Raw genomic sequence first — 24,041 nt, 5'->3', positions numbered from 1 at the left:
TTTCTCGTCCTTTGCCCTTTCCCTTCTTGCTTTCCTTCCACAGTCTCTCTCTCTCTCTCTCTCTCTCTCTCTCTCTCTCTCTCTCTCTCTCCTTGGATTTGCAGTGGAGAGGGCTACAGAGAATCGAAATTTCTCTCTGTTTCACCTTCTTAGTTCTTACTAACACAGATAGAGATATATATGTAGAGAGAGAGAAAGCTAGCTGTATATATATTTTTACATATTGGGTTGAAATGAATCCTATGGGGAAGCTGAGGAAATTTGTTCAAAAAGGCGATGGGAAAGAGAGGACGGAGAATAAACTTTCGGCGCCTTTGAATGATCTCGCTCAAGCATCACAGGTGAACTCTTACTGTTATTCAACGTTTATGTTACTGTAATTACTGCGCTCTAATTGTGTTTACAGGATCTTCACTTTGGGCATGTTAATTGACTTAGTTTAGGGTTTTAGCTGTCTGTTCCTCAAACTTCTCTTGTTCGAGAAATTCTATCTGCAAAAAAAATAAAAATTGTAGCTTGAGATCGCTGGTGGCTTAGTCGCATCAGAATTGAATTAAAGTTGCTTGCATCTTTTAATGTAGTGATCCCTGCGATCATTTAGGTTACTTTCGCAATGGCAACAATAACGGATCGCGCAGTTATGGTTAGATTTTTGTTGTAATTTTGTACTATTAATGGATTTTCTTCTCTAGTACATAGATTCAGTCAAATTGCTAGAGAATCAGAGATGAGTAATGTCAATTTTTTAAGTGGACCAACTGGAGCTTTTCCAGATTAGGTTTTCGTGTAGAGTAATTATGGACTAATGCGTAGGAGTATTTTGTAGTCTGAGTACCGCTTAACTCAATGATCTATTCATATAATCATGTCAATGGAGGTCTGATTAGTTGAAATAACAAGTCTGTGTGCAGAGTCTGCTGAGTGCACACCATTTCAATGTTATTGAAGAAATGTCTTATGGCTTTATCCTGCTTATTGAACTTTCTTACCGAGTTTCATGAGTAGGAACCATAATGAATTGGGAAATCGTGAGTATAATGATGATAACTAAATGTTCTTTGATAGTGCATCTGATTTGAATTTTGAATTAGTGCCCCACCTCCTGTGATAGAGTATTGTTTTGATAGTGCATCTCGTTCAATTAGAACTTGTGAAGTGTAAAATTGACTCAAAATACTGTTCCAATTTATCCAATAGGATTCCTGCATCTTTAGAATGATTCTGCTGCATCTCAATGATATTGCTGGCTATGCACTCATGCTCATCTATGCATCACTTGATTTTGGTTCTATTCAGGCCTGTGCCTATATCCTCTGTCAATTGGTGGTATTTGAAGATGTAACTTTATATCCTTGCCTGCAATTACTTTCCCTTCTCATAAAACTGATAGTTTTGGTTGTTTCTCCTTTTTTTTTTTCCAGGATATGCAGGATATGAGAAATTGCTATGATAGCTTACTTTCTGCTGCTGCTGCAACAGCAAATAGTGCATATGGTGCTTATTTGATCTCATTTCCTGTATATGTCTTATGCTCTTGTTAGAAAAAAGGCCATTTGACTATGATACACAGGACCGTGACTATATAGAAACTAAAAAGCCCTGCTGTACTTTATAAGCAGTCAAGCTTTTTCCCTGTCCTCATAGCGTCACATGTAAACTTTTCAACGAATGTCTAGGTCTGTCTGGCCCTTCCAAAGCTTTCAGTAGGATTAGTTCATTTCTATGGGCTATGGTATTGAGTCTACTAACTAATAACTATGTGTAGGAATACTAATTTACGAAATCATGTCACAAACTTTATCATCTCCCAAGAAAATGAAATGAAACTTGTTTTTGTGTTGTCATGTTCTCAGCTCTCCCAATTTTCTTTAACGGCCTTGTTCTTCGAGATGAATTTTCCTAAATGCTAGTATTAGAAAACATAGCAGGGTTTTCTTATTCAACTGGTAATTCTGAGTAACTCTTCCATAATTTTTAGTGATGAACTTTTGCTCTTATCTGTGCTTTTGAACATCTAAGAGTTGTTTCAAAATTTTTTTCCGAATGAAATCATACTCATACCACCTGTCAATTTGATTTCTGTTTTTCTTAATGTGACAATTAGTCTCTCAAGAAAATTTTCATTTGAAATCTTATTCATACCACATCAGTTACATAGTACTGTTTAGATTCATGTGCAGTCAGTCTCCCATTTGACTATCTCTGAAATTGCAGAATTTTCAGAGTCACTGCGAGATATGGGTAACTGTCTACTGGAGAAAACTGCGTTAAATGAGGATGACGAAAGCTGTAAGTGCATCATGTGTATTAGCTTGGGAGTTGCTTAGATTATTTTTGGAACAGCGGATCTTGGTGTTGCATACTTTGTGTACTCTAGCCTAGATGGAACTCAAATATAGGAAGTTGGAAAACATACAAATTATCCAACTTGCTGTTATTTCTCCAGTCTATCGTCATGTTGTTGATTTTCGCCTCATTACACAGCTGTTTGTTATCTAAAAACATGTTTTGTCATCTAGGTTAATGAGAAACAGTGCACATTATTCTGTATGTATTCCAAGGTCTCTCTTCTTTTCCCCCATTCTTGATTCATAGTCCTTAATCCAGAATATTAAATTTGAATAATAATGCAGGCTTTTTGCTGCTTCTTTTTTTTTTTTTTTTTCATTTTTTTTGGTTGTATTCCATTTTACAGTTCTTTGACCTAGTGTTTTTTTCTTTCTGTATGGGCAAGATGCTGTTATAATGTTCAGTGTGAGTTAAGGTAAAAATTTATCTGTTAACACATAAGCACAAAAAACTGTATGTGTTATTGTAGTCATCACTATGCTCTTGTTTTCTCATCCCCTTTTGTTGTTACTCGATTATTCACCTTCTACAACTCATGCTTAGTCCTTAGATATGACTTATGAGAAGTCAGTGTTTGTTTGTTATATGGTTTCCCTCTCTTTATTTCAAGATAGTGTAAGATACGTAGGAATGATGCTGAGCACTCCTCATTTTGTGCAGCCAAAGTACTGTCAATGTTGGGTAATGTGCAGTTTGAACTTCAGAAACTTGTTGATAGCTATGTGAGTTCTTATTTTAAAGTTACTGTTTGATATCACTTTAGAGCATGAATTTCGACCTCATAATGACTTCTTGTTTTTTCCGTCAGCGTTCGCATGTAGTTACGACAATTACAAGCCCGTCGGAGTCTCTTCTGAATGACCTTCGGTCAGTGGAGGTTGGTCCATACTTCATTTTAATTGTGGTTGCTGATATCCATGCCTATGACCTACTAGAAACCTATTTTCTTTTGAACTGCTTACCTTAGTTGGTTAAGAATCTACAACTATTTTCACCAATCAAAATGCACGCATTTCAGTTTTTGAATTTGAGCTTGTTCCCGAAATTGGCCAACCTTGCCCTCAGTCCAGCATTGAGTACCTAAGGCAGCACTTGATCTAGTGGAGCCTTTAGCAGTTTAGCCCCTTTCATGCCTTCTTGGGACTGATGATTATAAGCTGTGGAGAAACTCGCTCAACTAGTTGACGCAGCTAGAAACGTGAACAAGAACAGAATCACCCCCACGAGTAAAGAACAACTCTTCCACAATCTAATAACCAGCAGATTAATAGAATTATAGGAAAAACAAGATACTCTCTCTTATGAAAACACTCAATATATTAATCAACTCCCCTAGCCAAGAGGCTTACATCATTATTTATAATGGTAGAATTCCTAAACCTGGCTAGCCTTGCTAAAATACTAAAAATAAACTTTAGGAAATAAAATCAAACCTAATTCTTCATGACCAAGCATCCTACATAATAGGAATACTAGATCAAATCAAACTAGGAAACGAAATACTTCTAGAAAATTCTTGCTAAATGAAAACATTGAAATAAGGGACTAAATCTAACTGAATAAAATTTTACTACGATTTTTTCTAGAATTCGCCCTGCATCACTAGTACTGCTATGGCTTGACAGATAGTTTCTTCCTTTGTCTTTATTTTTGTGTGACTATTACTGTGGGTGTGGGGTGTTCGTTATATATACTTATATTCTGCAAAACTGTTTTGTCTGTAACAGCCCCCTGTGGTTACTATATTGTTTTGTTATTTATTATGTTGCCACTGGTATGAATTTGTATTCAATAGGCTTTTCTTTTGCTTTTTCGGCACAGGAGATGAAACGGCAATGCGATGAAAAAAGGTACTAGTCATTCGGTTAGTCTAATTATCCTTGCTGTAGGTGAATTTCTTATTGATCAGTTGCAAAATCTTCAGACATTTATATGAATACATGGTGGCACAACAGAGAGAGAAAGGAAAGTCAAAAAGTGGAAAAGTAGAAGTTTTTACTTCCCAGGAATTACAAGCAACTCGTGATGAATATGACGAGGAGGCAACCCTGTGCGTCTTCAGATTAAAATCTATGAAGCAAGGGCAATGCCGTAGTCTTTTAACTCAGGCAGCTCGTCATCATGCGGCTCAGGTGTTTGTGTGTCTTGCAAATTTTTATTAATTTGTTTGACTTTTGTTCTCCATTTCTCCTTAGTTCACTACTAATGGATTCGGTTTTCCCCTTTTGTGCTGCCATGAAAGCAGTTAAATTTCTTTCGCAAGGGTCTTAAATCTCTTGAAGCACTTGAGCCACATATAAGAGTGGTCACAGAAAAGCAAGGCATTGACTACCAGGTCAGTGGATTCGATGATGGAGAAGATGGGGAGGATGAAGGTGTCAATAGCCTTGAGACTAATGATGAAGGGGAATTGAGTTTTGACTATAGATCAAATAAGCCGGGCCTTGATCCCGTTTCCACCTCAAGGAATTCGATGGAGGTAAATTTGCTCATTAGAGATGTGCTAAATTTGTATTCCTTGTCACAACATAAGTCTATGCAAAGTATGTCAATTCATTGTTTGCAAAAGTTTTCACGTCAGCTGGCTTCAAGTTGTACTTTCAATATGATACGGTGGAGACCTTAGTATCCTTCTAAATGGGTACGCTCCCAAGACGGGAGCTTGAATCGGCGCTCTCGGCGGGACCTTGCTCCCCTCAAGACAGGAGCTCACTTGTAACTACGATGGGAGTTTATCGGGCCCGATGGGGCAGTTATTCTCATACTTCTAAGTGAGTTTATGCCATTGTGAAAATAAGAATATGAAAATCATGCTAGTCGAGAAGTTTTGCAAATTGAAAATATCTAACTACAAATAATTACTCTTTAAGATTGGAAAAATTCTCAATAAGTGTCACTTTTCCTTCAATGGTTAAGTATTTAAAGATATTCTATATATTCTATATACGCTCCTTCGGTGCTCCCAACCTTAGGAGCTTCTAGGTGCCTCCACTCCCCCGCCCCCGCTCCCGCTTCGTGCTACTAAGGTGGAGACATGGAGTATAGTTTGCCTTGCAACTGTTTGATAGAAGTTTCACTAACTTGAAAGGTCTTCCACAAGATAATGATTTCACAGTTTTCTCTGGTTACTACTTGCAAGTTGCAACACCTTAAAAATGACAGCAATGTTTTTAAAGATTTGTTTGTATATATGAAATACTAGGAGCTTAGTCTAACGACTCTTCGGGCCTTGGAAGCACATGATTGATATATTAGGGTGTCTTTCCATTTTCGTAATAGTGTACTATATGTTGTACTTTTTTTTTTGGATCTGATGTGATGGATTTTTCAGGTAGATCATGTGGACCTTCCACGACCTCAAGTTTCAACTGTTGAAAATGCAGAGGTAAACGAAATTAGCATTGCCTTTGGATAATAAAGCGAAACAGGATATTTTCTGTAGGCCATCTGGATGGACTACTCTGTTATTAAGTTGCCCCTTTGAAAGAATCCAGCTATGTTCCAACTTCAAGAAGTTCATTTTTTTTTCACTCCTCTGGATAGACATAAGTTCTTTCAGAATACTGTTTATTATTATTATTATTATTATTATTATTATTATTATTATTATTATTATTATTTTATTATTATAGGCCTTTCTGAATACTGTTGGAACTGCTTGCAGTAGGAGTGGAACCATCAGCGATCTTTCAATGTTCTGTTTTTCATCAATAGTCTATTTGTATGATTCGGTTACTCTGTACAGGTATTTCTCAATAAAAACCCGGGGGAGCAGATTTTCAGTCGGGACCATCGAATAGCCCATTCTGCCCCAATATTTCCAGAGAAGAAGTTCGATCCAGCTGAAAGGTTTAGAGAAATGCAGCCATCATCTGCACGCAAGGCTCACAGTTATGTTTTACCCACTCCAGGTGATGCGAAGAGTTCAATATCTTCAAGAACAAGTAGTTCAGCTCTGCAGTCGAGGCCAACAAGCCACAGCGGAGGCTCCCAAAGTTTGTGGCATTCATCCCCACTGGAGCCTGACAAGCGTGGGAAAGAATTCACAGATGACAAATTGTCAGTGCAATTGCCCCCCGCTTTGGCTCAGGGACTTTCGCTTCCGCATAGTGATGCACATAATGCATATGATGCTAAGAAATTTAAAAGACAAGCTTTCTCTGGTCCTCTTACTAGTAAGCCATTGTCAGCTAAGCCTGTTTTATCTTCCAGTGGCCCCATTACCTCCTCTGAACTTCCCCAACTCGTTTCTGGATTGCTTACCCGAGTTCAAATTCCTCAGCCGCCTTCTTCACCTCCAAAGGTATCTCCCAGTGCTTCACCCCCAATTGCATCTTCTCCCAAAATAAGTGAGCTTCACGAGCTTCCAAGGCCCCCATCTGCTTTTGCCTCCAAGCCTGTAAGTTCTTCAAGTGGGCACTCTGCCCCTTTGGCCTTCAGGAATCAAGAGCTTTCTCCAAAAAATAAAGGCCCTACTGGGGCATTTAGTTCTGCATCTCCCCTTCCAACTCCTCCGCTAACCATTCCTCGCTCTTTCTCTATACCCTCTACTAATCAGAGAGCAACAGCATTACATGTAGCCTCAGGGAAGGCTGAAGAAGTATCTTCTCCTCCACTCACGCCTATTGCTCTGTCACACATGAAGCCATTATCAACTGTTTCAACAGTAGCCTCTCACTCTGGGAAAATTCCAAGGTAACTGAAATTTGTTATCCCTTGTGATTTCGTAAAACTGTTCCTTGTGTGATAGTGGTTGGATTTTGAATGATCCCATCCTTCATAGTTGTGTTCGGACGTGGGATGAAGTAGAATCCCGTAAGTGGTAACGGCTTTTGACTCCCAAGTCCATGGTTCTCTCTGGTGCTTCAGTTCTGCCCAATGAAATGTAGTCATTAACCACCTCTCTCTCTCTCTCTCGTCAAACCAAACCTTACAATGTTATCGAATGGGTGCTGGCTTTGGCATTTTTCCGAGTTGAGAGGATGGTGCCGCAATTGAGAGAAGCACGGCCAACCCTTCATCCTGAAAATAGATGCTAAATGTTTGTTCCGGCATAATGCATGACTTCGATGCAAGTGTCGATCATCTACATAAAGCACAAGATTAGTGGGGAATTGGGGAGCAGGTTTTGCTATAATGAGTTGAAGCGAATGTCAAAGAAAATATTTGTGTTCATGGCTCAAACTCTGTGCTTCAATGGGTGCAGGGGAGACCTGATTCATTGGCCTTCTGACCAGTAAGGGTCTGTGGATATGATGTTTCTTGTATGCTTTCAATTGTTTTATGGAAGTTTATTTCCATGTTGTTGAGGAACACAATGTGAAGTCAGCTCTTTGCGATTTTGTTATATTAGTACGATCCTTATAGCATGTAATTTGTAGAGAACTTGTTAGATTTTTCATCAGCGAGTAATTCTAACGGATGTTGGATTCTCCATTTTCCTGTAGTCTAGGAAACTGTACATATCTTCCATTTTCCGTTTGGTTTCTGAGTTACTCATTGTGCCCAATGTCACACTCTCGATTTTCAGCATAATTAAACAATACATTTCAATAAAAGAGTCTCACATATCATATGTATTACCCAAAAGAGTTTTCCACCTGTTTAATTTACAAACAAGTCCTTATGCTGTGTTTGGTTTGGGTTTTGAAAAGTTTTTAGAAAAATAGTAGGGGTAATAAGTGGAGAGAGATAGAGAGAGAAATGTTGGAAGTAGGGGGAATCTAGAGAGAATCTAGGGGGTATTTTTTGAAAAATTCTTTTTGAAAACTGAAAAGCACAAGGCATTAAAGCTTAAATAATTACAGATTTAGTCAAAAGAAAATTCAAGTGTAATTAGTTACAAGACTATCTTCAACAAATTGAAATATTCACAAAGATGACGAAATAACTAATGATGTTAGCTTTCAAAAGTCTTTCACTGTCAAGCACACAATGCATGCAATCTATTGCTCGGCATCTGAACCTGAAAAGAAAGATTGAGTTGAGCTACACTAGCCCAGTAGAAAAATCTATGCTCAAACTATATTTAAATTTGATGAATCATGCACCATGAATGAGTGAATATTGACAGATACGCCCAAAGCACCAGTGACTACCAACAAATTGCAAGCTATATAGTCTAAGGGTCCTAGACTACATTTAAATGTCGCCAACCGTTTATTTCTTTAACTAAATGCACTAAGAAATTCACGTCGTTCCACATTTATCTATAATCAATTCAAAAACATCTTATTATTCTTCGTACGGTACTACAATCTTTCTTGTGTCCACATTAATCTTCATCAAATCCCTTTACTGCAAAACCTTTCCTTTTTTTTAATTAGGTGTTTCCCATCGACAATCACTTGGGTCAACTCGGGTCTATTTCCCTCGAGCATAGGGTCACCCCGAATCTTTTCCCTCAATAATAATAATCAATTTGGGTCACCTCGGGTCTAATTCCCTCGAGCGTAGGGTCATCCCGAGTCTTTTCCCTCAATAACGACCATTTGGGTCACCTCTCACACTTTTCATAATCGTCATCATTTCATAATCAACTTCATCATCAATCTATCGGTCGTCCCACAAAACTTCAATTTACCATTACCTAACTCCCACATATACATGTTCATGCATTTTCATTTAATTCACTCATTCGCATCAGACATAGCGTATTGAGCCCATGTATATAATTCTACAGTGCTCTATTCATTAGTTTCTACACTTGAACCTCATAAGGAGGGTGCCAAAAGGATTGAAAGACTTGACGAGTCGTGAGGACACAAGTTATTATATCCTTTCAAACAATTCTTCCACAACATCGATTTCATTTCAAAACGTTCCAAACTGTCAACCAGATCAAGACTTCGACTAATTAATTAATACACGCTCTTCCCTTTAAGCATACCACAACACCACACGTCCTCACCGTGCCTCTAAGTACTCCCCCGTACCTTCACATACCACATATCAACTCACGACTAGACTCTGCGATGCCCGGTCTTCTAGTTTCTATACTTGGAGTCCGTAAAACATATGCTAAAGGAATCTAAAGAATCCTACGAGTCGAAAAAAACCGAATTGCAACACTACTCATCGAATTCCTAGACATGTTCAGGTGTATCGCTCGTATTTCAATGTGTAATATCGTCCATTTCTCATTTCTTAACACGACAAGTTCACTCCAGTCCATTAGATACCACTCTAAGAGTGAAATAAATGATACTCTTTAGAACACTTGAAAGAATGTGAAAACAAGCCCATTAGAGTCGATGAGAAACTTCAAAATGTAATTTGAAAGATATAGAAAAGCAGCTGAAAGACACTGTAGCATCTCAATCTCCTACCGGTAGGTGAACAAGTTCTACTGGTAGACACTGGAAACAGAAAGGCTAACATTGGAACAAGATAATTCTGCACTGGACCTACCTGTAGGTGGAAAGTTCTTACTGGTAGAAGTTGAATGCGTCCTATCGGTAGAAACTGGAAACAGAAAGGCCAACATTCGAAACAGAAAGGCCAATATTCGGACAAGATAATTCTGCATTGGACCTACCGGTAGGTGGAAAGTTCCTACTGGTAGAAGTTGAATGCGTCCTATCGGTAGAAACTGGAAACAGAAAGGCCAACATTCGAAACAGAAAGGCCAACATTCGGACAAGATAATTCTGCACTGGACCTAATTCTGCACTGGACCTACCGATAGGTGGGAAGTTCCTACCGGTAGAAGTTGAATGCGTTGAACAGCTTTTGAGGTTGACCTACCGATAGGGGAAGAGTTCCTACCGGTAGGAGTTGAATATGTTGAGCAGCTCATTGAACAGCTTTTGAGCTGCTGTTGTACGTTTGAGCTGGTTGTAGAAGAATTTCTCACTTGTCCTACCGGTAGGTGAAAAGTTTCTATCTATAGGAATCTGAATTTCTGGCAAAGCAACAATGTTCTACCGGTAAGAAGGACAAGCCTACCGGTAGGAATATGGAAAACAAGACGATTCTCACAACAATAGCAGAAATTTCGTTCAAACTCAACAACAACCAATACAAATCCGAACAAGGTATAGAAACACTCAAATAACATATAAAGAGAGGTAGAATTCCCTACCTCAAGTCAGAAGGCGAAACTCAAGCGATTTGAACGAGCCCTAGTCTCCGGAACCTTAAAATCAACTGAATACTCCTCTCCAAGCTAAATATCACTGAATACAAGCTCAAGATCACGTACGGAGGGTGGAATGAAGGTCAATCTTCATGGGTTTTGAGGTTGGAGGTGAAATTTGTGAGTGAGAGGGAGAGAAATGGAGAGAGCCGACAGAGAGAGAGAGAGAGGGAGAGAGAGAACGGGAGAGGGGAAAGTGAGAAATATTTTCCTTGCTACACACACATATACACACTTGCACTTTATTACACCAACACCCACATCTTTCCAACCTTTGCACATTTAACCACCACATTCACATCATTTCCACCCTTTTTTTCCTCAATTATTAACATTAGAATTAAATAAAAAAAATTTACGAGTCTCTACACCCATAGCATAGGTGCTTTTTATGTTGCAGTGTTCTACTCTGGAGTTTGTCAATCATGATTGTGGTTTTTCGAAATGAAAGGGATCATGCGAAAAATAAAATTAGAGGTTCGGAAAAATGCACCAGACCACGTTAGGCTGGCCAAAACAAGTTTTCCCAGAAAGGGAAGTTGTGGAGCCATTTTCAATTTGGCTCTGTTTTGGTCTTTTGTTTTGAGGGAGGGAAACAGGAAAAGTAAAGGATACCAAAACATTTAGAAGTGACTATTAACGGGTAAGAAATATAAAAGAATTTGTCCAAAGTAAAGTTATTTGTACAAATTTTCTAACACAAACTGATATTCGTATTAACTTATTTTAGTTTCCTATATTTTTTTATCAGCAAAAAATATTTTATAAATTTTTGAAGAAGATTACAAAGATTTAACGAATCACGAGCACACAAGCGTACGTCACTTGAGAACCAAATCCAAAGGAAGACAATGGGTCAACCAAAACACCACAGAGAAAAAAGAGAACCGAAATATCTGCTCAAACAACTAAAAGAACCAGAACAACCTAAGACCAAAAAAATTGGGATAAATTGAACCAAAACTTAAGAGAGCAAACTGAAAGAAGATTCGAGTTTTCTTTTCTATTTTATAGTGGAGTATTTTGATAGAAATTTACCCATTTCTTGTTTTTATCTTGCAAATATTGAAAACAAGCTTTTTTATTCTCGGATAAAAAAAAAAACTTTTTTATTCCATTTAAAAGATTAAAAAGGAAATATCTCTACATAAAATGGGGTGTGATTATTGGCCCTTTTCTTTTACCAAAGAAAAAAACAATCATTAATTACTCCAAGTGGCTTCCCCCCCTTAAACGCCCAGCTGAAGCCCAGCCAGCCAGAGTCACAAAACTTTAGCAGCAGCAGATAATGGAGATAATCCAGCCAAGTTGCAGCGACCTCAGAACCCGATTCCTCCACCAACCACCACCGTCGTCACCGCCATTTCTCCATTTCATTCCCAGTCTCCGCCACTTCTCCTCTTCCATCACTTGTTATCACCATCGCCGATTTCACAAATCTCTTCCAACTTCACTTGTCTCTCTACCCCTCCTCAACAATCTCCGTCCCCTTGTTTCCTCTTTCAAAACCCTCACAACCACCACCCCCTACTCACTCCCAGACGACGACTTTTCGGGTTAGTCAGTTCCCTTCAATAGTAGCTTTTCATTAATACGCTACCTAGATACAAAATACGCTCGCGTACTCATACGCACAGTAACGCTTCGGAAGCACCGATATACGTGTATTTTTATGAGATAATTGATTAATTATCGTCTAATTCTATGTTAATCTTTCTTGTTTTGTTTTCAAATTCTAGTCTTGACTTCCCAAAAATTTACTTGGTGTATTTGATTGACAGCCTTTCGGATTGTGAGAAAGGGCGGGATAAGAAATGAAAGTCCTTTCTAGCCAAATCTCACCATTTTGAGGGATTTTGTGAGAAAGGGGAAGGGGCCAGTAAAAAATTTAATTTTTTGTGCGTTTTCCATCCATTTCTCACCAAATTACTCAATACAAATGAGTGATATTGCAAGAAACTCTAGTCATTTCTTTTCTTTTCCTATCAAATCCTTCAAACCAAAGGGGCTGTGAATATTTAATTTCATGTAAGCATTGTATTTGTTTGATTTCTCAGAGAGTTGCAACCTAAAACCAATTGGCATTAGGTGGAGTATCCTTGGTTGAGGTGAGCGATGTAGGTTAAAGTCCTTCAGTATGAACTTGTGTTGGGTGTAGTCCAATAGGGTGGTAGCTAATCTCAGTTCAATTTCTAAGCATTTTCAGTTATTGTTCCTTACAACTCTATCTGCTTCCTGTTGAAGTTTTATTATGTTCTTTGAAAGGTTTTGTGACGAAGGATGCGGCCAAAGATCCTGCTTTTCCAGTCATGGTGACATCTTAATCCCCCATAATCTGAATGTTACTTGTTTGTGAAAATTAAGCCGAAAAGAAACATCAGTATCTTTACTGAGGTTTATTTCTTTTTCATTGACTATGGAACTGAAAAGTGAAAACTTATGCTGGTTTTGATTATTCATATTTGATTTTGTCAAATTAAATAGGAAGTGAAACATGGTTTCATATGGTTTATGGTTTAAAGAGCTGATTTTTAACTGTTCAGTTTTAATTCAGAAGAAGGCAGTAGATGTAGTTCATGAACTAAAAGGAGCTTCAATATTTCTTGTTGGTAAGCAATAGTTACCCTCGACCTTTTTTTGTTTTGTCTCTCCCCTTCTTCTTCCCTAAGATGAATTTATTGATGAAACCTTGTCCTTTCACCCGATTTTTATTTCTAGATGTGTACTTACCATAAAGATAGGGTGGGAACTTACATTTATGATATGATGATTCTTGTAACTGTAAGGGATACACAGTACAATGAAAGCTGGTGTGGGGGAACTTCTGGCCGAGGTACTGGGGTACTACTACTTTGACAGGTACCATCAAAACTTCTTGCAAAGTCAAGCGAAGCACTTTCAGCTAGCTCAGTTAATTATTTATCTACTCTGCATGCAGTGATGATGTGGTTGAGGAAGCAGCTGGCAGCGAATCTGTTGGCAAATCTTTTAGAGAGAGGGATGAGGAAGGATTTCGTGAATCGGAGGTGAGTTTTGTTGACTTCTATTTGTTATGTCGCTTTATGTGGTTGAGTTTGTTGGTTGGTTTCTTCAAGTATGTTCCATGAAAAGTGGTGTTGCAAGGAATGAACAAGTAACAATCTTGCTATTGAAGCTTGCCCAAAAGGCCCAAAACGTTTACACAAAACAGAAGAAATTCAGTAAAATCAAGTAGGAAAGCTTCTTTAGCTAATCAGATCCAGATAAGCTGGTTAATTGGAGAGTGCTATTATATCAGACTGAAGTATTGAAGCAGCTATCAGCCATGGGTCGCCTTGTTGTTTGTGCAGGAAATGGTGCAGTTCAGAGTATCACTAATCTGTATGTCTTGGGATTTCCTTTTTGTTTTTTTTCCTCTTGTCCTACTAATCTTGGTCTGCAGCACTAGCCTGTTCTGCCATGATCAAAAAGAGATATTCTTGGTGTTCAAAACCTGATCTGTTGATTAAAATTCCAGGGCATTATTGAAATATGGGATTACTGTATGGATTGATGTTCCTCTAGACATGGTAGCCAGGGATGTTATAGAACATGAGAGCCAGTTTTCTTCTTCAGAAATAACTAGTTCTGGATCTTATTCTGAGGTCAATTTTCCCCACTCAAACTTCAAATAATCTTTCCTAATGTTTGGTTAGTTTACTCATTATGGGAAGGAATGGATGGTCTTTCCTTAGCCTTCCCAAGGAAATGCCATTCACCAAAATTTTCAGTGAACCAAAAGTTTGAACCGGCTTTCCTAGGGAATGACCATACCATTCCAGCTTCATTCCAAATACTGCATTCAACATTGTTGAGTGCTCCTGATTGATAGAGATCTTAACTAAATTGTGTTGTACAGGTGTTGAATCAGCTTACTGTGTTGTATGAAGAGAATAAAGATGGATATGCTGAAGCAGATGTGGCTGTTTCACTCCTCAGTATTACTAATGACTTCTTCTGATTCTCAGGATGTTGGATTGTATTCCTTCCCCAGTTTGTAACAGCTTCTTTGTCTTTTGCAGAGGTGGCTACCCAGTTAGGTTATGATGACTTGGCTGCAGTAACCAAAGAAGACATGTCTTTGCAGGTGAAGAGACATAGCATACCACACACACACATTATGCATGTTCTATGACACCAATCAGAGTCATAAAGGAATGGTAAACGTAGTTTGGGATTATCCCTCATCTTAATATAATTGCAGATTCTGAAGGAGCTTGAGAAATCAACAAGAGTAAGGAAGATGAAGGAGGAGGCTGCTAGGCCATTTTAGCATTGGAATAGACTAGAACTCGATTTAATCAGAAGAGACTAGATGAAGGGAAGACAAATTTTGTACCCTTAATGTGAGCCAACTGAATTATGAAACCCAGGAGTATTTGTTCGCATGAGACATTAGCTATGTTCCATTGCTTTTCTGTGTCCTTGGTAATTAATTGGATGCTAAGGTACAATCAGTTCTTCTTGCCAACGACAATGAGAACCCAAAAAGGAGTGCTGATCAAATTACATGGGATTCTAGTGGTGGGTTACTTCGAAAGGCTGTGTTTATTAATTTGTGTACCAAAATAATTGTACTACTATTAATCTATAACATGAAACAGGAAAACCAAAGGTGGAGGTGATTATAGGATAGTAGTTTTGGTTTATCGTATAGGATTGTAGTTCCTTCAAATGTCCTCGTATTAAGCAATAAGCACTTGGGTGAATTGCATAATCACAGTGGGTGCCACATGGTTCTCATCGACGACTATTCACAGCAATGTTTAAGCATCCCGGGATGCTTGTAGTTTTTTGCAGCCACCCATACCGTAGAGGTTGTAAAACTCCTAAACTCGTGCTTTTCCTTTACTCAAACCTTCCACCAGATTGAGTTTTCCTCCAAAAATTTTACCAGATCGAGGGAGATTCAATCTTCGAAGGCTTCTTTTGATTTTCACAATTTTTAACTGTGCAATTAATGAAACTTTTACTAAAAATTTGAGTTTGCATTTAGGTTTATCCATCGAAGCACTTCATATTAAATGAAGCTTTTTCTTAAATTTGAGTAAAAGAGGGGGAGACGACCATACAGAAAAACTGTTTCTTTATGGAGTTGTGGATATGGCAAAAAAATCAGTATTTCAATAGTAAAGAACGTCACAACTTGCGGGTCACAAGTTTTCTTGGGTTAGTTTGTACTACTACTAGTTTGCAGAGAGAAAGCCTTACAGCCTCCAAAGTCTATAAATAAAGGAAGGCCGATTGGTAAAACTAGGATGGCCGGCTTGAGAAGTAACTAAAGATAGGGACCCTTGCTTTTCTTTGTTAGGTGGTCCGTGTCTTCCTCGTGGCCCTGGTCCTTTTAGAGGTTTTTATTTGTTTCAATATTTCTTCCCTTCGTGGAGTCGTGTCGTCCAAGTATTTTTTCTCTTTTTCTCCTATTGAAATTCTAATAGGAGTAACATTTTTCTCAACTGAATCACTATTAAAATACACGAGAGCACATGGTGTTTTGTGTATTTCGATCTTTGGCGGTAGCACTTTGTTCGGTACACAATGAATTTAGTCGGTCTCATGGACTTGATGAGATTAGAAAAGAGGTGAGAGGCAGTTAATTATGGTCGGCCAAGGGAAAAAAGAAAAACACAATAAACAAAGACAGGTGGACGGAAATATGAGATTTTTTTTTTCCACGGACTCAACTGTAAATAGTTGTTTACGGCATTAATTGTAATTGTTCAAAAATATTTTGTAGGGTTCAGATTTTTCTTAGAAAATTTTTAGGGCGCCGCTATTCGCAGCCCTCTATTTACTCCCGTAGCCCACTAAATTTCGGTAAATGATTGTTGAAAATCATAGATAACATTTCGGTAAATTGCTGTTGAAAACAAGATTATATTTCAGTAACTACATGTCGAAAATATGTTCAACTTTCGGTAAACAACTGCCGAACATGCATTTTCGGTAAACATCTGTTGAAAAAAATATTATATTTCGGTAATTGGACACTGAAAATATATCTCAATTTCGATAACTAACTGTCGAGTATAATTGAAAATTTTTAACGGGCTATGAGAGTAAATAGAGGGCTGCGAATAGCAGCGCTCAATTTTTATTAACATTCGTGCTATTCAGAATACATTTAAACAATCGCGATTGATTTGATTGATGCTGTAAAAAAGCTTTTCATGGCCGAGCGTGGACGAGTTTCTCTCCGGAAATATATACATAGAGAGAGAGAGAGAGAGATGAGAGGAGAGGATAGAGAAGGGCGGCTTCTGGCGAACCGCAAAGACAACGCAACAACCTCCATTTCCCAGGACGAAGAAAAATCTCTCTCAATTTCACTCCCATCAATTAATTTTCTGGTTTTCAGAATTGATCTGGAAATATAATCAGTTAGGAAACACAAAACCTGCATATCTGCATCTATATATGTATGTATATATTTGAAGATTGACTGATTGTACATTTTCATGGAAGAAGATCATCGCCGAACATGAATTCTTGTTTCCCAATCGCAACCTCTGTTTTCGTGTGGTGCGTCTGGTGTCTAAATCACAAAAGCTTCTGTTTTTGCTGTGCTTTGATTTCAACTGTTTGGTGTTATTCTCTTGATTGTTTATTATTCTTTTTTTTAATGTTTTCCGAAAGAGGAAAGGGTACTTGTTTGTGAATGTGTGCCGTACAAGTTACCCTTTTGCCGTATTCTTCTTGTTAAAGTGATCGACCTGAAGAATCGTTCTGGTTTGCTGTTCAAAATGCCCATTCTTTATTATGATTGAGATTTTAGATCAATTTTAGTTGATTGGAGCTTGTTTTAAGTTATGAGGTAGTTTGTTTGCTTTGTATCTCGAAATATTAGAGTGTTTGCACTTTAGATTGACATTGTGATCGAACGGCTAAAATGAGTAAAGTCACTCATCATTGTTTGTGGTGGGTTCTGGTATTTAATCTTTCCTTTGTAAAAGTTGTGTTTTTTTTTTGTCTTTGTTTTGGTTTTTCAGTTCTTTGTGTTTGTATTTACGTCAAAAATTGAGAAGCAAGTATACCATCTGATTTGAGAAATTTATGGTATGGTGCATGTTGTAAGTGATGTAAAGTCCAATTGATTCATTCTCTGGTTTAATCAGTTCAGTCGTAGGAAAATGAAAGTGCAAGTACTTACACTCTCAAATTAGTTGCATTATATTAGAAGTACTGCCACGAAATGGAGTAGCTCATTTTTTGTTTTCAATCTAATTTCAGGTCAATAATTTGATTTTGTTTGCAACCATGAATTTTATATGCTTCATTACTTGCCGGTATGGAGGTCAGAAGGTTTGCCCTATCTGCCATTTTCGGGGTTTTAGTATGTGCTTGGGTTTGTCACTGTATTCTTCTATGCGAGAGGTAGTAGCTGAAAGGTTGATGGATTACATAGATACATAGCTCTAACTCCTTGGATTTGGGAATTACTTTTCATTGAACTGTTAGCTGAAGTCTTTCTGCATTCATTGAGTAGCTGGTAGGAGTGGCGTAACTTGGGTTTCGTACGTGAAGAAAGTTTGCAACTATGGTAGGTTGATGTGGCAAAAAACTTAGCAGAGCAGTGTACTCGTAGAATGCTACCAAAGATACTTGTGTGGGTCTTTTCGTAAGTTAGTTGCCTATCTGGTCCTGCAAAACTTAGAGATGGGCTTGCCACAATTTTCTTTAAGTGAAACTGCTGAGGAGGCTGCAGGGTCTTCGAGTACGTTGATGTCCAGCCCGCCTCATTTTGCTGGTGTGAGCACTTGTGATTTGGATGGGATGCATCTGGGAAGTATAAGCCGACCGGTTGGAGATCCCTCGTGCTATTCTTTAGATGATTTTATGAAGAAAACCTCCTTGGAGCAATCAAAGATTCCAGAGGAGTCCGTCAAGTGTAAAGGAACCATAGATGCAACATCCAATGTTCATGGATGGAAGATTGGTTCATATGACGAACTTGGTTTGTTTACATCTAAAACTGGTCAAAATATTCACAGTCCTGCTTCAAGGATTGTGGGTTTTGAGTGTGGGAAGAAGGATTATTTCTTTGATCGATTGGATAAGGTTTCAACTGATGGTGTTCACCATTCTTCTGTGGTGGATATGGTAGTCGATGAAAGTGACTCCAGTGGGTTGCTAGTGAGGAAGCAATTGTTGTCTCCATTGTGTGGTATGGTTCATGCAGACCAATTCAATGGTGATCCTCTAGATATTGGCTGCCGTGACTCTCATGCAAAATCCCCTAATGGTTATAGTGTTTCTATGATGCAAGATTATAAGAAAGCAAACATGGGAAATAGAAACCATCTCACGACACCAACCTGGTCTGCCTCAAATTGGTCAGAAAGGGAGGATATATTACATAATTACAGTAGAATGGGCTCATTTTTTTCCATTGATGGCCCTTTACTGGGGGAAAAAGAGGTACTACCTCATACTTGTTTTTCATCATCTGGGTTAAATCCTTTAAGAGAATCAAGCAAGGTAAGAATCCGAACAGCAGAGATGTCAATATTCCCAGAAAAGGGTATCCCATCCCCCTTCTGTTTGTCACCTCTTGGTCCAAAATCCTCTGAAACTCTGAAAACTGCTGGACAATGTAGCTGTGGCAGTAAATATGTAGGTGATTCTTTAACCTTTAAAAATGTGGAACAGTTACTTGGCACAAACATCTCAGGCATTATCTATGCCCCTGAAGAGGACAAATTTTGGAGGGCAAGCAAATCATTTGAAGAAATTAGTCATTTGCGCAAACAGTTGCACTTATCTTCCCTGGAAAGTGACAGTGGAAAAAGTTGGGCTTCAACTCATGAAGCCAAACCCCACTGCATTCATGTGGGTAGAAGTTTGAGGGCTCTTGCTGTTAGGAGGTCATTGGTGGGTTCATTTGAGGAATCTCTGCTATCTGGTCGATTGTCATCTGGAAAACTCAGTCAGGTTATACTTACTTCCATATCCTTCCTAAACTTTGATGCTTGCCGATTAGCATACATTACAAATTTGTTGCTGATGTGTTCTATGTTACTAGCAAATACTTATCTTGGGATCTTTATTCAACAGAGAATTGATGGTTTTCTAGCTGTACTAAGCATTACTGGAGGTAGCTTCTCGCCAAGATCACAGAAACTTCCTTTTGCAGTAACCAGTGTTGATGGAGATAACTACTTACTGTACTATGCATCTATAGATCTCAGCAGAATTGCATCACATGACTACAGTGGCCAAAATTTTAAAAGAGGCCTTAGTAATGAGGATTCGCAAATTGCTACAACTCGTCTTCGTATTCCTATGAAAGGGCGTATACAGCTGGTTATCGTTTTTCTCCCTCCTCCATTCAGTTTTCAGTGTCTATACAGAAATTCTTTTTGCTTTACAGTTGTTATAGACATCATATGTTGCCTTAGTCTTCGTATGGGCTAGTAGAGTGCACGTATACCTGCTTTTCGAATTTTCATTATTTGAGTGCCTAAAATATATCCACTTGGGTACCCTTATATATGACATTCGGTTATGCATGGAGAAACTATTATGGGGACTAATTTATTTCGTTGAAGTGCTTCTTTAGTTGCTGATGAAAAAAACCTTCGTATGTTTTTGTATGTCCATAGAAGTACCATTAGATGCCTATGTGTCAGAAGTATCATGAGGTTATACCGCACCATACCATATTTTAATCAAAACACTTGCGTATTTGTGTTCAAGGACTTGGCTCTCACTGTGGCTTCATTTACCCAGGTTCTAAGCAACCCGGAAAAAACACCTCTGCACACCTTCTTTTGTAACTATGATCTGAGTGACATGCCCGCTGGTTCCAAGGTAAGTCTTACAATAAACAATGCGTGTATGCAATTTTGAAGTAGCATGAATCATGCAGGCTTTTCTTTTCCAGTTTTATACTTTATGTGAAAGTTGTGCTATTTAGTCTCCCCAGTCCCTTGTTACTCTACAAATTTATGGCTGTTCTTGGAAAAATTGATATGAACACACTTTTTACTAACATGGCAAAGACTAGAGCTGTAAGTAGTCTTCCCTGCTGCTACCTCACAATGCTTGAGCATGACTGGCACTGGGCAAAATGTCATTGGTCAGAGTCTACTGTATTCTCTAACACGAATTCCTCTCAATTGCTAACCTTGGATGAAGTGCACATGATGAAGAGTCGGGTGCATTTTTCTGTCTCTTTTTCTCAGTTATTAGAGAATCTGCTACTTGTGTATGGGAGACATGAGGGAATGTCTACTCTTAAGGCTAGATTGATGTTGCTGATGTAGTCTTATGTTGAATTGTTTGACCATATGCGAATCAATTTATATGTTGAATGAGGAAGATCTTGGGGCAGTACATGTTAGCTGTTGTTCTTCAAGTTCAGTTTGGACGTTCTCGTTTAGTTGTTTGGCCACTCAAGAAATTAGGTTAAGCGGGTGAGGTGAAAATGTTCATCAAGATAATTGAAAGGTCAGGAATGACTGACAAGTGATGATCCACAGACTAACTTAGAGAGTTGAGGCAGTGTGGAAACTTAGGGCACGGTTGAGATTCATGCACAAACTATGAATGGTTAATGATCTTAACTTTGAGCACAAGAGTTTAGACTCGATAGTTAAATTCAAGGTATCAACTTACCTAGATGCGGCAAAAAGATATTTCAAAAGATGATTAATGTTGTATGGTGGAATGGAAGATCATAAATCATCTAGCCAAGATGGTGGAAAATAATAAAACACAATATCTGGTGGGGGAAGTCCCTTGAAATGGTCACGTGGTCTTTGATTGGGAATTATGCTTCTCACAGCCAGTCTCAGTGATTGACCTTGCCTCCTCAACTTCCATCTCAGGCAAATGAAAAACAAAGTCAAACAACAGCCTGGAATCACTTGTTTTCCTCTTCTGATACACATATATGCTACTCTAGTTCTAGCGTAGTAATATTCACTGAAAGCAATCCTTTTCTTGTTGTGCCTTAACTAGGATTTCATTGGGTAGTAAGGTAGGAGGTTGGACTAAAAGAAGTAGGTGCCTAGGACCTTGCCTGTGCATGGGCTCCTCGAGACCCTTACTGTGCTACTACCTGACTATGATTTGGGTTGGTAGTATTAATTAAGTCCACCCTTGCAACCCTCTTGGAGAAGGGGAGAAAGGAAATAGGTTCCTGATGGGACTATTTGCCATTTTGGTTTTGAAGCTGATCGGGATGACACTGACTTAATCTTGGGAGATGGGAGTAAAATGGAGAGAACACATCGGAAGAAAGAAATAGTCTGGATAACAGAAAAAGATTAAAAGACACTGCATGATCTTTTAAACTGTGATATCCTTCACATGGATACACGTTACTGCATGTACTGCTGCTTTCGTAATCCACTTTTGTTTTAACTTTTGAGTACTCCTAGTAATATGACTATTGACTTGAATTCAGCTGGTAATTATTTTCACCTTTGCTTAAATTGAAGTAGACATTCTTGCGTCAAAAGGTCACCCTAGCCGCTTCTGGACCAGCTTCTCCACAGTTCAGTGAGGGGCAGAAAAATGTAAACATCAATTCTGTTGGTAAGATGACTACCTCAGAAAGAAGTTCTACTGATCAAGGTATCAAAGAAATGGAGGGCTCTAATCCGATTGACGATATGGAAAATCTTTCAAACGATGGATATCATTTGGGAAATATAGGTTCCCCTACCCTAACAGTTCAGAATAAATGCGAGAGAACTGGCAACAAAGATTTCAGGTGTGCCGAGTTAGGCCAAGACGTCGAAGAGAAGAAGTCAGTACATGCTTGTCCAAAGGTCAACGAGAGTGCTGCGAGTGCTGGGGTTCTTCGTTATGCTCTTCATCTCCGTTTCCAATGCCCCTTTCCTAAGAAAACTTCGAGATCAGTCCAGAGTTGCAAATTGGATCCTCTATATGTGCCAGAAAAGAATTACTCAGATGCTGAAAGGGAACGCAGATTTTATTTATATGACAATTTGAGGGTGGTCTTCCCCCAACGCCATTCTGATGCTGATGAGGGAAAGGTATGATGTCTCAATTTTACACATCGGTCTTAATACTACTCTTAGACATGATTCTCAGTTCTGTTGATTCTTTGTGGTGTCGATACAAATTGTATAGCATATGTTTGAAATTCTGCAAATTTATTTATGTTTGTTGCATGGCCTTGTTGGCACCCAAGCTAGAGAGTGAGTTAAGAGAGAAGTGTTGATTTTACGTTATGCTAAAACTAAGAATTAGTGTGGCAAATGGAAGTTTTTTTTTGTGTGTGTGTGTGTGGGGGTGGGGATAGGATCAGTGTATTGATGAAGAAACCAATAGGTAACTCTTACGAACCTAATACCAGTATCTGAGCTTGTTTGCATAGACTAATGAGGCGTTTTGCTGATTCATCGCAGCTGAGTGTGGAATACCATTTCCCGGAAGATCCAAAGTACTTTGACATCAGCAGCTGAAAGTTTGACACTTGTAACTTGCAGTGTACATATACTTGTAACTTGTTCATGGTTCTTTTATGATTGTAACCTGTAAAAACTTTTCGTCAATCACCAATAATTTGGGAGTAATTTATATTATGTCATTCGTTTGATCTTCTAGTGGCAGTACTGATAATTAGGCCAAATCATGTTTCATCTCTTTCATTTCATATGTTATTACATATTTGCCCCAAATAAACGCCAATGAAAAAGTGGAGACTTCTGGAACGAGTTCGAATGGGGCAGCCACAGGTTCAATTGAGAGATGGAAGAAGCCTCGTCAAGGATGGATGAAAGTTAATTTTGATGGGGGCCTGGATTTGCACAACAAATGTGGGGGCTTGGGCGTTGTAATTCGGGGCTTGGACGGGGTTTTTAGAGCAGCAAGAGCCATACATTTGAGCATGGCAGTGGAGCCGTCGATGGTGGAGGCTATGGCAGCCAGGGAAGGACTGATTTTTGCTCATGAGCTTGGGTTGCAAAGGGTCCAGATTAAAGGTGATTGTCAGCGGGTTATCTTAATGATGCAACAAGGAATGGATGTTAATTTGAGTGAGGGTGTTTTGATTTCGGACGTTATAATTATTTTATGCATTGTTTTGGCGAGTTGGAGGTGAGTTTTGTGAGGAGTGGCAATTTGGTGGCTCATTGTGTGGCCAAGAATGCGGTGGGAGGGAGTGGAACCAACCCCCATGGGGTTGTCATCTTCCCTTGGGGGATGAACAACTACCCTGATGTATTTGTTCTTTTCTAGCAATGGAATATCTCCTAACCTTTGGCAAAAAAAAAAAAACGCCATTGTAGTATGAGTCCCTACTTAATCTATGTTAACTTCAAAAATCGACACAAATACACTATTATCGCAGTAAATTTAGGGTAGTTGAGTTCATACTTCATTCTACACGACAAGTTAATGACAAATCACCATCTCCGACTCAGAGGCTGTGTGGAAAACCGACGGAAAAATATGTGACTACTGTGGATGTTACTTTAGTTCGATGAAATGGCTTGTGGTGAAGTAACTAACTTTTTGGGGTGAAAAAAAAAAGATTATCAGAAATTAACTTACTTTTTGTTGA

The 24,041-nt window shown here is 38.6% G+C and overlaps 3 protein-coding genes across 5 annotated transcripts; all 3 read left to right on the top strand.

Annotated features, from left to right (window-relative positions):
• LOC131303888 (uncharacterized protein At2g33490-like) lies at nucleotides 1-7,785 on the top strand. The gene is made up of 10 exons (XM_058330951.1): nucleotides 1-341; nucleotides 1,422-1,494; nucleotides 2,215-2,289; nucleotides 3,010-3,071; nucleotides 3,158-3,226; nucleotides 4,171-4,199; nucleotides 4,274-4,481; nucleotides 4,595-4,828; nucleotides 5,681-5,734; nucleotides 6,095-7,785. The coding sequence occupies exons 1-10, from the start codon at nucleotides 234-236 to the stop codon at nucleotides 7,046-7,048; spliced, it is 1,866 nt and encodes a 621-aa protein (XP_058186934.1). The 5' UTR covers nucleotides 1-233; the 3' UTR covers nucleotides 7,049-7,785.
• Nucleotides 7,786-11,699: 3,914 nt separating this feature from the next.
• Nucleotides 11,700-15,044, top strand: LOC131303889 (probable inactive shikimate kinase like 1, chloroplastic). The gene is made up of 10 exons (XM_058330952.1): nucleotides 11,700-12,042; nucleotides 12,752-12,798; nucleotides 13,041-13,095; nucleotides 13,273-13,345; nucleotides 13,425-13,512; nucleotides 13,764-13,846; nucleotides 13,983-14,109; nucleotides 14,364-14,442; nucleotides 14,527-14,591; nucleotides 14,709-15,044. The coding sequence occupies exons 1-10, from the start codon at nucleotides 11,775-11,777 to the stop codon at nucleotides 14,775-14,777; spliced, it is 954 nt and encodes a 317-aa protein (XP_058186935.1). The 5' UTR covers nucleotides 11,700-11,774; the 3' UTR covers nucleotides 14,778-15,044.
• A 1,586-nt stretch (nucleotides 15,045-16,630) lies between these two features.
• On the top strand, nucleotides 16,631-23,082 carry LOC131303885 (uncharacterized). 3 transcript variants are annotated; one of them, XM_058330947.1, is made up of 6 exons: nucleotides 16,631-16,884; nucleotides 17,735-19,435; nucleotides 19,559-19,807; nucleotides 20,234-20,314; nucleotides 21,952-22,509; nucleotides 22,885-23,082. In XM_058330947.1, the coding sequence occupies exons 2-6, from the start codon at nucleotides 18,161-18,163 to the stop codon at nucleotides 22,939-22,941; spliced, it is 2,220 nt and encodes a 739-aa protein (XP_058186930.1). In that variant the 5' UTR covers nucleotides 16,631-16,884; nucleotides 17,735-18,160; the 3' UTR covers nucleotides 22,942-23,082. The 3 variants fall into 3 exon arrangements, with proteins under 3 accessions (XP_058186930.1, XP_058186931.1, XP_058186929.1); XM_058330946.1 differs by having other exon boundaries at nucleotides 16,667-17,026; XM_058330948.1 differs by lacking the exon at nucleotides 20,234-20,314 and having other exon boundaries at nucleotides 16,666-17,026.
• The last annotated feature ends 959 nt before the right edge of the window (nucleotides 23,083-24,041 follow it).

Source organism: Rhododendron vialii, chromosome 10a (assembly GCF_030253575.1).
Source record: "Rhododendron vialii isolate Sample 1 chromosome 10a, ASM3025357v1".
In the NCBI taxonomy this organism is placed as follows: Eukaryota; Viridiplantae; Streptophyta; class Magnoliopsida; order Ericales; family Ericaceae; genus Rhododendron; species Rhododendron vialii.
Note: the sequence above shows the minus strand (reverse complement) of the source record. Positions and strands in the feature narration are given on the sequence as shown.